Source organism: Astatotilapia calliptera, chromosome 20, assembly GCF_964374335.1.
Source record: "Astatotilapia calliptera chromosome 20, fAstCal68.1, whole genome shotgun sequence".
Classification (NCBI taxonomy): Eukaryota; Metazoa; Chordata; class Actinopteri; order Cichliformes; family Cichlidae; genus Astatotilapia; species Astatotilapia calliptera.
This window is the reverse complement of record NC_137441.1, coordinates 22,684,047-22,699,099: the sequence shown is the minus strand read 5'-3', so window position 1 is coordinate 22,699,099 and position 15,053 is coordinate 22,684,047. Positions and strand designations below refer to the sequence as shown.

General features: G+C 40.9%; 2 protein-coding genes and 1 long non-coding RNA gene across 6 annotated transcripts in view; all 3 read left to right on the top strand.

Moving 5' to 3' along the window:
- The window catches only part of LOC145423126 (uncharacterized), a 2,702-nt gene extending 873 nt beyond the window's left edge, over positions 1-1,829 (top strand). Inside the window, exons 1-4 of one of the 2 annotated variants that reach the window (XR_013904222.1) lie at positions 1-587; positions 671-833; positions 953-1,145; positions 1,441-1,827. The exon at positions 1-587 is cut by the window's left edge and continues 873 nt beyond it. This is a non-coding gene — a long non-coding RNA (uncharacterized LOC145423126). Of the gene's footprint in view, positions 588-670; positions 834-952 lie in introns of both variants that reach the window. The other variant, XR_013904221.1, reaches the window with a different exon arrangement.
- tns2a (tensin 2a) overlaps positions 1-15,053 on the top strand; it is a 78,888-nt gene that overhangs the window by 2,622 nt on the left and 61,213 nt on the right. The window lies entirely within an intron of this gene.
- On the top strand, positions 3,458-14,193 carry LOC145423004 (uncharacterized). The gene is made up of 12 exons (XM_080295047.1): positions 3,458-3,524; positions 3,693-3,794; positions 4,678-4,749; positions 4,918-5,019; positions 5,892-5,963; positions 7,383-7,484; positions 7,694-7,799; positions 9,486-9,556; positions 9,657-9,930; positions 11,921-12,079; positions 12,158-12,214; positions 12,644-14,193. Exons 1-12 carry the CDS (start codon positions 3,468-3,470, stop codon positions 12,895-12,897), a joined length of 1,428 nt encoding a protein of 475 aa, XP_080151173.1. The 5' UTR covers positions 3,458-3,467; the 3' UTR covers positions 12,898-14,193.

Here is a 15,053-nt window from a genome sequence, read left to right as displayed (position 1 = left end):
TAAAGCATTATTGTGGCTTAAACGTGTTAATGCCGACATCGCGACTAACGCGATTAACAATTAAACCAGCGCAGTCTGAGTCAAAATCCCTGATGTCGCTGTTAGCTAATTTCGGGCAGTTTGTCCAATGTCTGTCATTCTGCTGACAGCCCTAAAATAAAAGCAAGGGTATAAGTGTATTTAGTCGTGTATTTATTTATATGCCTGAAGAAAAAACTTCTTACAGTTTTGATGCCTAAGCTTTCTCAGTACTTGTATCACTCTCTGCAGTCGCCATTACAGAAATGTCACATGTCGCCATTTTGAGTACTAGGCCTTTAACATTTTAAAAGAAGGCATAAATTAGCACTATGAATAAGTCAGCTGTGTTTATGCTGTAAACTACACTACTGCTAGTTCTGCTACTACTGATGATGATGACAATGATGACGATAATCGTAATACTTTATATGCTTTGGTAATACAGCCAATCGTACAGGAGAACATGCGAAGGAGACGCATTCCTCCACGGGAGGATGCAGTCTGTCATGTTTCTGCTGGAAGGGACAAACTGGGACTTGATATCCACTACATAAATGCCTTCAAAGGTAAGTTGGTCTTTAGTTTGGATTAGATTTGGAGTTTGTCACTTTGTCTTTTGTCACTCACTTGGTATGCCTCTGCAATTCAGGTCGGGGCATTTTCACGACTGTTCCATTCCAAAAAGGAGACTTTCTTTTGGAATACAGAGGTAAACTCATAACAAAAGAAGAATGTGAGCGGAGACACAGAGTTTATCATGACAGCCTGAAGGTGTTCATGTTTGAATTCAAGTTTGATGGAAAACTCTGGTGGTGCGTATTATATCAGTGTAGTTTGATTAAGATTAAATGACACATTGCTTTTGATTTATGAAAAAAAAAAGCTTCTTAACTAACTAGTTAAGCTAATACTTTTTTGCCTAACCCCACAGTGTGGATGCATCTCAAGAAGATGGGTCATTAGGCAGACTTGTCAACGACAACCACATCAGTCCAAGTGCTAAGATGAAAATATTAAATATCAATGGAAAGCCCCATCTATGCTTATTTGCAAGCAGAGACATAAGTCCAGGCGAAGAAATAGACTATAATTATGGTGACTCGGATTGGCTCTGGAGATGCAAGGTATTTCTACAATTGTACTTTTTGGAACTGATAAATTGCATACCCTAAGCCATTTTTACATTTGTACCTACTCAAATTGGCTTAACGTGACTTAGGGCATCTAGTTTTTCACTGAAATTGAGTATCACCTACTGTGCCTGGGGTAACTATAGCAATGCAGCCGAGCATCCAGTGATATAAATGCCACAGCAAGCATGGACGTCAAGGTGACAAAATGCCTGCTGCTCAGTCTATACTTTAGTGTTCAATTCAGGGATCACGCTGTTAATTTTGGTCGCTATTTCAAACATTTCAGAGTTTCAAAAATGATGGCTTGGATTTTCACGAAGGAGGCGCACTCATAACTTATCGAGTGACACCATTGACCAGCCACCTGGTGGCATTCAGTCTATGTCAAATTTTCTGATCACTTTGGATCACTTGGAACCTTGGTGCAGTAGTTACTGAAAAACTACATGGTACTATAACCTACTGGAAAAACAGGGGTAGGTACTAATGGAAAACAGGCAATTGTGATGGCTGCCACATCAAAGCCCTCTAAAAGCACTAAAAAAATATCAGCAGGTATGCAGAAATAAAAAATGGCTTTCGGTTTCTAAATTTTAACAGTGATTGATGTTTAATGTGATTCTACACAGCAAAATCTCCAGTGTTAAATTAACACTGGAGAGTGTCTATAAGGGTCCACACCTCTGAGTGTTAAATACAACACTGTTGAGTGTTAAATTAACACTTTTGACAGTGTTATATGTTTAAAAGTAACCTAGTCAGTTTTGAAGATTAACAATGGCTAACACTGAGCAGTGCTGATTTTCTAACACTGGAAAATAACTCAAAATGTTAGAAATATTCCAGTGTTAGAAAATCAGCACTGCTCAGTGTTAGTCTTTGTTAATCTTCAAAACTGACTAGGTTACTTTTAAACATATAACACTGTCAAAAGTGTTAATTCAACACTCAACAGTGTTGTGTGGACCCATATAGACACTCTCTAGTGTTAATTTAACACTGGAGATTTTGCTGTGTAGCCTCTTTAGTTAGATTCATTTTAAATTTTGTCCCTTGAAGATAAATGGGCCCTAGTGACAGTTCGTTGCTGCTACAGGTGATTGTTTTACTCCTTTAGCAATGGCTTAAAAAATAAAGAAATCACACTGACTATTTGTCTCTTAATCATAGGGCCTTAAATTCTCTATACATGACAGTGAATATTTTAAAGACAATAGCTTGAAACTTATCTTTCTCATACAGTTTATTTAATGTTTCAAAAGCCTCTTCAAAAATGCACTGTATATTCATTTTCTATCTGTTACACACGAAGACGGAGACCAGCCAGATTCAGAAGACTGTGAGCTGCCTAAAGCCGCAACCAAACAGCTTTCCAAACAATGATCTGGACCTGAAACATCCAGAGCCTGAAAGGGTAAATATAATCCAGTGTACCACTTAATGAACTAATAATTTAATCTATCATCATTCTTTATGGATGCTGTGTGTGTGTGTGTTTGGCAGTCACCTGGGTGTGATGTGATTTACATGGACCGTGGCTTGTAGGTCCTTTTCATTGTTTCAAAGTGCAAGTCTGGATAACATCTGAGTGTGTGTGTGTGTGTGTTAACCACCCAAATGTGACTTAGGAGGACCACACTGTTATTGGGGGACTCCGTCAAAGTTTGCTTCATGGTGACATCACTCTGGTTTTAGGAGGGGTCTTCTCGTATGTCTTGACAGTTTGACCTACAGCATGCAGAGCTGACTGCATGTGCTTTGTTTCTATGTTGAAATTTTTTGAAACTCAGGCTTGAACATTAAGATAGATAGTACTATACAACTTCTTAACTTGTTTTAGGCACTTTTTACTGCTGTAATGCATGGGCTCTCTCTGGCTGTGTACTCTGGCTTCTTCCCACAGTCCAAAGATGTAGCTTATGGGGTTAGGTTAACTGGTGATTCAAAACTGCCCTTTGGTGTGAATGCAAATGCTTGTCCTTCCATGTTAGACTGGCGATCTGTCCAGGTTGTACTGCCCTATGGTAGCTGGTATAGGCCCCAAAACTGCTACCCCACAATCCTGATAAGGATAAGTGGAAGAGGATGGATGATTGCAAAGGAATCAGTTGTTAATTATTGTAGCCAGTATTTTTTTCAGAAGAAAACATTTCTTGAGTGGAAAGCGCCCCCCCCCCCCCCCCCCCCCACACACACACACACACACATGCAAATTAAAGACAGAAGCACAGGACTGCCCAGTACAGTTGCAAGAAGAGCACTTGGTCTAATCTTTGTGCCATCTTTTCTTTGTTGCAGGATCTTGATGAAGAAATGCCTCAGCAAGGCTCAGAAGCCATGCATTCTTCTTCAGTGCAAGATTTTGAAGAGGTAACATTGACCTAGGACAGATTTTAATGAATGTTTCTCATGCACGATGTGTACCTTACGCTATTTGCCGATAGTGAAATGGTCTATTCATCCTCTTGAGTGATGCATTTTTAGTAACTGTCAGATTACTGTTCTTTTGTCTTCATTCTCTATCTGTTACACACGAAGACTGAGACCAGCCAGATTCAGAAGACTGTGAGCTGCCTAAAGCCGCAACCAAACAGCTTTCCAAACAATGATCTGGACCTGAAACATCCAGAGCCTGAAAGGGTAAATATAATCCAGTGTACCACTTAATGAACTAATAATTTAATCTATCATCATTCTTTATGGATGCTGTGTGTGTGTTTGTGTTTGGCAGTCACCTGGGTGTGATGTGATTTACATGGACTGTGGCTTGTAGGTCCTTTTCATTGTTTCAAAGTGCAAGTCTGGATAACATCTGAGTGTGTGTGTGTGTGTGTTAACCACCCAAATGTGACTTAGGAGGACCACACTGTTATTGGGAGACTCCGTCAAAGTTTGCTTCATGGTGACATCACTCTGGTTTTAGGAGGGGTCTTCTCGTATTTCTTGACAGTTTGACCTACAGCATGCAGAACTGACTACATGTGCTTTGTTTCTATGTGGTTTGAAACTCAGGCTTGAACATTAAGATAGATAGTACTATACAACTTAACTTGTTTTAGGCACTTTTTACTGCTGGTAGTGCATGGGCTCTCTCGCTGTGTACTCTGGCTTCTTCCCACAGTCCAAAGATGTAGCTTATGGGGTTAGGTTAACTGGTGATTCAAAACTGCCCTTTGGTGTGAATGCAAATGCTTGTCCTTCCATGTTAGACTGGTGATCTGTCCAGGTTGTACTGCCCTATGGTAGCTGGTATAGGCCCCAAAACTGCTACCCCACAATCCTGATAAGGATAAGTGGAAGAGGATGGATGATTGCAAAGGAATCAGTTGTTAACTATTGTAGCCAGTATTTTTTTCAGAAGAAAACATTTCTTGAGTGGAAAGCCCCCCCCCCCCCCCCCCCACCCCCCACACACACACACACACACACACATGCAAATTAAAGACAGAAGCACAGGCCTGCCCAGTACAGTTGCAAGAAGAGCACTTGGTCTAATCTTTGTGCCATCTTTTCTTTGTTGCAGGATCTTGATGAAGAAATGCCTCAGCAAGGCTCAGAAGCCATGCATTCTTCTTCAGTGCAAGATTTTGAAGAGGTAACATTGACCTAGGACAGATTTTAATGAATGTTTCTCATGCACGATGTGTACCTTACGCTATTTGCCGATAGTGAAATGGTCTATTCATCCTCTTGAGTGATGCATTTTTAGTAACTGTCAGATTACTGTTCTTTTGTCTTCATTCTCTATCTGTTACACACGAAGACTGAGACCAGCCAGATTCAGAAGACTGTGAGCTGCCTAAAGCCGCAACCAAACAGCTTTCCAAACAATGATCTGGACCTGAAACATCCAGAGCCTGAAAGGGTAAATATAATCCAGTGTACCACTTAATGAACTAATAATTTAATCTATCATCATTCTTTATGGATGCTGTGTGTGTGTGTGTTTGGCAGTCACCTGGGTGTGATGTGATTTACATGGACCGTGGCTTGTAGGTCCTTTTCATTGTTTCAAAGTGCAAGTCTGGATAACATCTGAGTGTGTGTGTGTGTGTGTTAACCACCCAAATGTGACTTAGGAGGACCACACTGTTATTGGGGGACTCCGTCAAAGTTTGCTTCATGGTGACATCACTCTGGTTTTAGGAGGGGTCTTCTCGTATGTCTTGACAGTTTGACCTACAGCATGCAGAGCTGACTGCATGTGCTTTGTTTCTATGTTGAAATTTTTTGAAACTCAGGCTTGAACATTAAGATAGATAGTACTATACAACTTCTTAACTTGTTTTAGGCACTTTTTACTGCTGTAATGCATGGGCTCTCTCTGGCTGTGTACTCTGGCTTCTTCCCACAGTCCAAAGATGTAGCTTATGGGGTTAGGTTAACTGGTGATTCAAAACTGCCCTTTGGTGTGAATGCAAATGCTTGTCCTTCCATGTTAGACTGGCGATCTGTCCAGGTTGTACTGCCCTATGGTAGCTGGTATAGGCCCCAAAACTGCTACCCCACAATCCTGATAAGGATAAGTGGAAGAGGATGGATGATTGCAAAGGAATCAGTTGTTAATTATTGTAGCCAGTATTTTTTTCAGAAGAAAACATTTCTTGAGTGGAAAGCCCCCCCCCCCACACACACACACACACACATGCAAATTAAAGACAGAAGCACAGGACTGCCCAGTACAGTTGCAAGAAGAGCACTTGGTCTAATCTTTGTGCCATCTTTTCTTTGTTGCAGGATCTTGATGAAGAAATGCCTCAGCAAGGCTCAGAAGCCATGCATTCTTCTTCAGTGCAAGATTTTGAAGAGGTAACATTGACCTAGGACAGATTTTAATGAATGTTTCTCATGCACGATGTGTACCTTACGCTATTTGCCGATAGTGAAATGGTCTATTCATCCTCTTGAGTGATGCATTTTTAGTAACTGTCAGATTACTGTTCTTTTGTCTTCATTCTCTATCTGTTACACACGAAGACTGAGACCAGCCAGATTCAGAAGACTGTGAGCTGCCTAAAGCCACAACCAAACAGCTTTCCAAACAATGATCTGGACCTGAAACATCCAGAGCCTGAAAGGGTAAATATAATCCAGTGTACCACTTAATGAACTAATAATTTAATCTATCATCATTCTTTATGGATGCTGTGTGTGTGTGTGTTTGGCAGTCACCTGGGTGTGATGTGATTTACATGGACCGTGGCTTGTAGGTCCTTTTCATTGTTTCAAAGTGCAAGTCTGGATAACATCTGAGTGTGTGTGTGTGTGTGTGTGTGTGTGTGTGTGTTAACCACCCAAATGTGACTTAGGAGGACCACACTGTTATTGGGAGACTCCGTCAAAGTTTGCTTCATGGTGACATCACTCTGGTTTTAGGAGGGGTCTTCTCGTATGTCTTGACAGTTTGACCTACAGCATGCAGAGCTGACTGCATGTGCTTTGTTTCTATGTTGAAATTTTTTGAAACTCAGGCTTGAACATTAAGATAGATAGTACTATACAACTTCTTAACTTGTTTTAGGCACTTTTTACTGCTGTAATGCATGGGCTCTCTCTGGCTGTGTACTCTGGCTTCTTCCCACAGTCCAAAGATGTAGCTTATGGGGTTAGGTTAACTGGTGATTCAAAACTGCCCTTTGGTGTGAATGCAAATGCTTGTCCTTCCATGTTAGACTGGCGATCTGTCCAGGTTGTACTGCCCTATGGTAGCTGGTATAGGCCCCAAAACTGCTACCCCACAATCCTGATAAGGATAAGTGGAAGAGGATGGATGATTGCAAAGGAATCAGTTGTTAATTATTGTAGCCAATATTTTTTTCAGAAGAAAACATTTCTTGAGTGGAAAGCCCCCCCCCCCCCCCCACACACACACACACGCACACACACACACACACACATGCAAATTAAAGACAGAAGCACAGGACTGCCCAGTACAGTTGCAAGAAGAGCACTTGGTCTAATCTTTGTGCCATCTTTTCTTTGTTGCAGGATCTTGATGAAGAAATGCCTCAGCAAGGCTCAGAAGCCATGCATTCTTCTTCAGTGCAAGATTTTGAAGAGGTAACATTGACCTAGGACAGATTTTAATGAATGTTTCTCATGCACGATGTGTACCTTACGCTATTTGCCAATAGTGAAATGGTCTATTCATCCTCTTGAGTGATGCATTTTTAGTAACTGTCAGATTACTGTTCTTTTGTCTTCATTCTCTATCTGTTACACACGAAGACTGAGACCAGCCAGATTCAGAAGACTGTGAGCTGCCTAAAGCCGCAACCAAACAGCTTTCCAAACAATGATCTGGACCTGAAACATCCAGAGCCTGAAAGGGTAAATATAATCCAGTGTACCACTTAATGAACTAATAATTTAATCTATCATCATTCTTTATGGATGCTGTGTGTGTGTGTGTTTGGCAGTCACCTGGGTGTGATGTGATTTACATGGACGAAGTTTATTAGTTGATATCTGCAACTGAATTGAAAACACACCTTTCCAACTGTCCAAAACAAATAAATGTTGCAATATTTTGCTAACAGTGTCACAATCATCGTCTGGTGTGCACAACAATATCATCTTTGGACAAGTGCATTCAGTGTGTGGGACCGGTTTCCTCCCTCAAGTGGCTTGGCTTTAAGTGCAAAGGTGAGACATTTAGTGAATAGGTACAGTGTATAGTAAAAAGCATTAATAGAGTTCAACAAGTTAAGACGTGCTGAAATGAACACTGCTCCCTTTTTAATTAATGGGTGGTCACGTCTAATTAAAGAAATGCAGTATTACCTCATTGGTGCAGGACCTTGTAAAAATGGTATACTTGGGATTGTCCTCAATTCCCCATTCCATAACATAAACTGCTCAAAATAATAAAGGGAACACTTAAACAATGCGATGTTACTCCAAGTCAGTCACACTTCTGTGAAATCAAACTGTTCACTTAGGAAGTAACACTGACAACCAGTTTCACATGCTGTTTTGCAAATAGAGTAGACAACAAGTGGAAATTATAGTCAATTCACCATAATAAAGGACTGGTTCTGCAGGTGGTGACCACAGACCACTTCTCAGCACCTATGCTTTCTGGCTGATGTTATGGTCACTTTTGAATGCTGGCGGTGATTTCATTTTAGTGGTAGCATGAGACAGTCTACAACCCACACAAGGGGCTCAGGTAGTGCAGCTCATCTAGCGTAGCACATCAATGTGAGCTGTGGCAAGAAGGTTTGCTGTGTCTGTTAGTGTAGTGTCCAGAGCATGGAGGTGCTACCTGGATGTGGAGTAGGCCATAGGAGGGCAACAACCCAGCAGCAGGACCGCTACCTCCACCTTTGTGCAAGGAGGAACAAGAGGAGCCCTGCAAAATGACCTCAAACAGGCCACAAATGTGCATCTGTCTGCTCAAATGGTCAGAAACTGACTTCATGAGGGTGGCTTGAGGGTCCAGCATCCACAGGTGGGGATTGAGCTTGCAACACCATGCAGGATGTTTGGCATTTGCCAGAAAACACAAAGTTTGGCAACTTCAGCACGGGCACCCTATGCTCCTCACAGCTGAAAGGAGGTTCAAACTGAGCACGTGACAGTCTGGAGATGCCGTGGGGAATGTTCTGCTGCCTGCAACATCCTCCAGCATGATCATATTGGCAGTGGGTCAGTAATGGTGAGGGGTGGCATTTCTGTGCCTGCCAGAGAGCCTGACTGTCATTGGGTAACAAGATGAGGTCCTCGGACCCTTTGTGAGACCACATGCTGGTGCATTTGGCCCTGGGGTCCACCTAATGCGAGACGACACTGGGCCTCATGTGGCTGGAGTATGTCAGCAGTTCCTCCATGACAAAGGCATTGATGCTATGGACTGGCCCGCCTGTTCCCCAGACCTGAATCCAATTGAGCACATCTGGGACATCATGTCTCACTCCATCCACCACAAACTGTCCAGGGGTTGGCAGATGCTTTAGTCCAGGTCTTGGAGGAGATCCTTCAGGAGACCATCCGCCACCTCATCCCGAGCATGCCCAGGCATTGTAGGGAAGTCGTACAGGCATCTGGAGGCCACACACATTCAACTACACACTTTCATGCCACTCAACTACCTAAAGAACAAAGTATTTAATAAGAATAATTCCTTCATTCACATCTGGGATGTCCTTTTTTTGGGGGGGGAGGGGGATTAGCAGTGTATGTGTAGTCATTAAAATATCCTTAATGTGAACAGTTTTTTTTTTGTTTGTTTTTTTTCAGCATTTGACATTACTGCAATGCTTTGACAAAAAACTACTTCGCTTAAATAGAACTGCAAAGCTAAATTAAGTCTATCAAAATGTGTTTCAGTTTGTTTAGGGGTCTGGCACAAATCTTGCCTTGCAAAATTGGCAAATCAGAATTGCCACCAGTCAACACAGGTGTGTATCCCATTCATATTTGGCTTGACTTTTTTTCAGTTTATTTTTTACCTGTCTAAAGTATTGATCAATTAAAAAAACTTTTGTTCTTACATTCCAGAAAGAAGAAATTTCTGAATATTCAGGGGAGGATGGATTGCCACATTCAGTTCTGGATCAAATATCAAGCGATGATGATGGCAACCACAGCATATCAGAAGAAGAATATGTGCCAGATTCAGAGTCATATGATGAAGATTCAGATGAAGACATCTCATTATTGCCAAGCACATCAAAAGGTCTGCTATGCCAAGATGACATCTCCAAAGCGCATGAACAATCAGATTCAACGAATTTAATCCACAACTTGACAAAGGACAAGCCACAAGATAAAAGTGAGCTTTGCGAAACTGAATCAGAAAAAATGACTTTAAGTAAAAGAAATTACTGCTATTTTTGTGGCAAACCACAAGCTAAAATTTCCCGCCACCTGAAAACGCACAAAACGGCTCCTGATGTTGTGCATGCATTTTCCCTGCCTAGAGACTCAAACGAGCGTAAAAGTCTGTTAGAGAAATTGAGAAATAAGGGAAATTTTAAGCATAATGCTGCAGTTTTGCATGGTGGAGTGGGACCACTGAAAGTGAAGAGAAGACCCAAGATTAAAGCAGTAGAGGGAAAGTTTGCTCATTGCTTTTATTGTCAAGGGATGTATGTTCGCAAGGATCTTTGGAGACATGTCCGCAGATGTCCTAACAAACCAAAAGATGACACGGATAAAGAACCTGGAAGAACCAAAGTACTCGGCCTGGCTTTAACTCTGGAGTCTCAGTGTTATCCGCAGGTGTCAAGTGGAGTCTGGAAGGTTCTTGCTGTTATGAAACAAGATGAGATTGCCTCAGCTGTGCGAAATGACTTTACTGTTATTCAGTTTGCCCAGTCCCTCTACAATAAACATGGACAAGACCCTACAAAGTATGATTATATACGACAGAAGCTTCGTGAAGCGGGACGTTTGTTGTTGTGTCTGCGCACAGAATTCTCAGTGCATAACATGGAAGAAGCTATTAAGCCTGCTAATTTCCAGAGAGTTGTGCAAGCAGTAAAGAAAGTTTCAGGTTTTGATGAAGAGACACTGTCATACAAAACTCCAAGCCTTGCGCTGAAACTGGGACATACACTGCATAAAATGTCTGACATTATCCATTGTCGTGCCCTCATGACAGAGGATGAAGCCCTAATCAAGTCCACTGATGCGTTCAAGAAGTTGTATGTCTCCAAATGGTCTGAGATGGTGTCTCACCGTGCCTTGAACACATTGAGTGAGGCAAAGTTTAACAAGCCATCAACATTGCCCTTTACAGAAGATGTTCGGATTCTCCATCACTACCTTCAAAAATCTGCAGAAAGTGCCTTTTGCAGCTTGGAGAACGAAGCCACAGCTCAGAATTATGCCCAACTTGCACAAGTTACACTCTCACAAATCATTGTGTTCAACCGAAGACGTTCTGGAGAGGTTTCAAAGATGCGCCTCAAAAGTTTTCTTGAAAGAGACAAAACAGCACTCCACACAGATGTTGCCATGGGGCTCTCAGAAATGGAACAGAGACTCTGTAACTATTTCTGTAGAATAGAAATAATGGGAAAAAGGGACAGAAATGTTCCAGTTCTGCTAACACCAAGCATGCTGGATGCTCTGTCACTACTGGTTAGTAGGAGGCCTGACTGTGGTATTTGTGCCACTAATATCTACCTCTTTGCAAGACCCCGATCAATGAGTCATTACAGAGGAATGGACTCCTTGCGTGTTCATGCACACCAGTGTGGAGCAAAGCAGCCTGAGTATCTAAGATCGACACAGCTCAGAAAACATGTTGCCACACTCTCACAAGTCCTTAATTTGAAAAACAACGAACTTGATCAGGTTGCAGATTTCCTGGGTCATGATATCCGCGTTCACCGCGAATTCTACAGATTACCAGTTCCCACAACACAGCTGGCCAAGATTTCCAAACTGCTTTTAACACTGGAAAAAGGACAACTTTCCCAGATCCAGGGGAAATCACTGGATGAGATCAAAATAGAAGGTTTGTATTGAAAGGAGCAAATATTAGGGCAGTAGTTGAATATTATGCTTTATCAACAGAATTAAAACCTAAAAGCACAGACCATTCTGTTAAATGTCCATGATTTAAGGTTCTTGAAGTCTATTGTTTCATCACTTTGCAACATTTGGCAAACTGCAGAGTGGTGGCCTTAAATAGTAAAACTATGTACTATAATTTCCAGTATTTGTTCTGTATTTTGTCATATCTCGTTGTTAATGTGAGGTTTTTGGGGGGTTTGTGTTTGGTTTTTTGGGGGGGTTTTCCCACAATTTCTCAGATGAAATTGCATTAAGTGATGCTGAAACAAAGGACAGTGAGAGTGAATCAGATGATGATGACACAGCACTCACAATGTTGGCGTGTGGCACCAGTGAGCCTGTACATGCAGTAGCTGATTCCACAAACACAGCGCAGCTCCAAGACACTGTAGATTGTGGTAAGTTACCACTAGCTTGGTTTCTGTGGATAAAATGTTTGTTACAAATATTAAAACTTAATCAAATTGTGTAATCAGCAGATGAAGGACCACTCACAATGCCTGCAGCAAGTGAGACTGCTGCTCCCTCTGAAGGTAAGGGGTGCAGTTGGTTCTCTAAGCTTATTATTGTTTCATCACTTTGCAACATATGGCAAACTGCAGAGTGGTGGCAAAAAGTCACTTGGATGAGTGACAAAATGTTTCTCCCACTGAAAACGCTACGTCCAGATTAACAGAATCAACGTTTTGGGATTTACTTACCTGGATGATTGAGCATGCATCAAGAGACTTTTATTCAACTTTTTATTCAGTCTTTTATTCACAGCGGAACACTAAATGTCTCATTTTAGAAATTTGATAAATTTTCAAAGAGAATTTTAGCTCGTTTTGATATTGATGGTAGCAACACATTTCAGAAGTTAGTACAGGGTAGCATCCATTCTTTTAACCACCAAATGTTTTTTGTTTTTTTTGTTTGGTTTTTTGTTTGTTTTAACTACTACTACTTTATATATCTTCCAGAGAAAAATGCTGCTCAATCCCACAATTCCCGAAGAGCTCCCAAAAACATGTGGTCCAAGGCTGAGGTTGCTGCAGTGATGAGGCATTTTAAAGACCACATAAACGAAGGGAAACTAGCCACCAAAAATGAATGCAGTCATTGCAAATTGGTAGAAGATCCGGTGTTGGCAGGAAGAACAGTTCAAAACATAAGAGATTTTGTAAGAAACAGAGGATTAACTGCAAAAAGGCAGGAAAAAAATGAACTAAAATAACTGTTTAGAGAGCTGTGGTTTTACATCTTGGTCAGATTGCCAATTGTTGTTAACACTGATGTTCTGTTTAAAGAAAAAAAAGTTCTTGTTAAATACAGAAGTAGTTTGTATTTCATAATTTTTACATTTAATTTATTTAGGGTTTTTTTTGACGGGTTATATTTAAAATAAAAAATTATAAATGCATATTTTCTCCCCTTAATATTTACCTTTAACCCTTTAAGACCTACCATAGAACCAAGTTCGCCAGAGCTTATATTGTATTTTTACATGCTGTGGAGCCATTTTTGGGAGCATTTCAAGTTGCTATACATCAATACAACCATTATAGCCCAAACTTTAATAATATGTCTGCATTAGGTGCATAGTAATTACATAAATTGCAAAAAAGTGCAATAAACTACAAAAAAATTGAAAATCGTTTTTGTTTTTTTAACATATATTTCTAGTTAGAGAAATTTAAGAGGCTTATCCCTCAAAACTGTAAATACAAAAAAGTTACACAAACTAGTTTCCCACCACAGGAAATTTATTTTGAGTGTCTTCATAGTTTTATTTTTGAAATACACCAATTTTTATATACTGCAGGAAAAACGAAAATAAATATTATAGTGCAAATTTGCAAAATAACAGCATATGCATCAAAATAAACTATTTCCAGCAGTGCAATATGAGTCCTAAGCATCCCAGAAACGACACAGAAAGTCATAAACGCAAACATAACTTTTTAAAACACATAACAAGTAAAACACAAGCTCATAAGGGCCCGATCGTAAAAAACTACATTTCCGCAAAATGACGTCACTTCCGGTTTCGGGCAGGTCATGCGGTCATGTGATAGTTCGCGCTGATGGACGTAGGAAGTGTTACAAACAGCTGATGGATCGGCGAAGCGTGTTTCTGGAATATCATGTTTTTGTTGCTGCAAGTGATTTTTATGCAGTTTTTGCAAAGCTATATGTGGAAGGAAACTGTGACCTAGGACAAGCTGATGGCATAAGATGTAAGTACAACTCCTCCAGTTTCATATGCAAAAAAAATTATTGTGCTAGCTTAAGTGGTTGCAGAGCTACCGGGATTTAAAAATAGTTACGCAAAACAGAGCGTGCCCGCTCCGATCGGCTGTAAAGGGTTAAACTATTAAAATTCATTTTAAATGTTTTTAATTTTTCTGTTTTCTATATTTTTATATTTCTGTGGGAAGCGTGGGCATTTTTGTCCATAGATTTCTTTTTTTATTTATGGTTAAAATTAATGTTCAGATCCAAGAACACTAATAAAATGATGTTCCAGTAATCCTGTGTCCTGTCAGATGTGTATTCATGGTAATGATGAGCTATTTACATATTACATCATTGTCCCTTTAAAGACCCAATATTGTTTTTTTTGGACCTCATAAAACACATTGTTGTCAAGTGGACAATGTCTCCAGAAAACACAATAGAGTCTGGTTGGTGTGTATCAGTGTATCTAGACTTCTATAGGGAGTGTATGAGGTCTGAAGTGACCCAAATTTTTTTCAGATTTTTTCGAACACTTTAACCTCGCTCCCTTGGCTCTAAGTCCTTTCAAAAGGGTAGTCCACTTAAACCACCACCGGGCGGATTGACGTAGTATAGTCCCGCCATACCACATAGACCCGTATGTGTGTGTGTGTGTGTGTGTGTGTGTGTGTGTGTGTGTGTGTGTGTGTGTGTGTGTGACTTGTCTTAAAAGATGATGAGGATGACACTGGCATCTTCAAGCTGTGCAGCTACAATAGCACTTTTGTGATAGCCTCCACTGCTTGGGAGTTACCATCATGTAAACAGAGGCAGGCTAGCTGGCTGTAGGGGGGGGATCTTAAAGGGCCACAGAGAAGCTTGATCTCTGATCACTAGTTCATATCATGCTGGGGCTCGTGCAGATTCAAACACTTGTTTACAGTGCCCAAGTCTGCTGGGTTGCATGCATCCATCCCCTTTTGTTTTGCATCTGTGCATGTGTGTACAAGCTTTTGGTCCCAGTGGCTCCATATCACATGCTGAGCAGCGTGGGAATGTGGAGCCCTCTGGATTACGTCATCCTGCTGTGACTGACCCCACTGCATGGGTGTGGGAACAAGCTAGATCCCAATTATCCAAGGAGTAGGAGGATGTAGTTGCCTTGTCTATTTT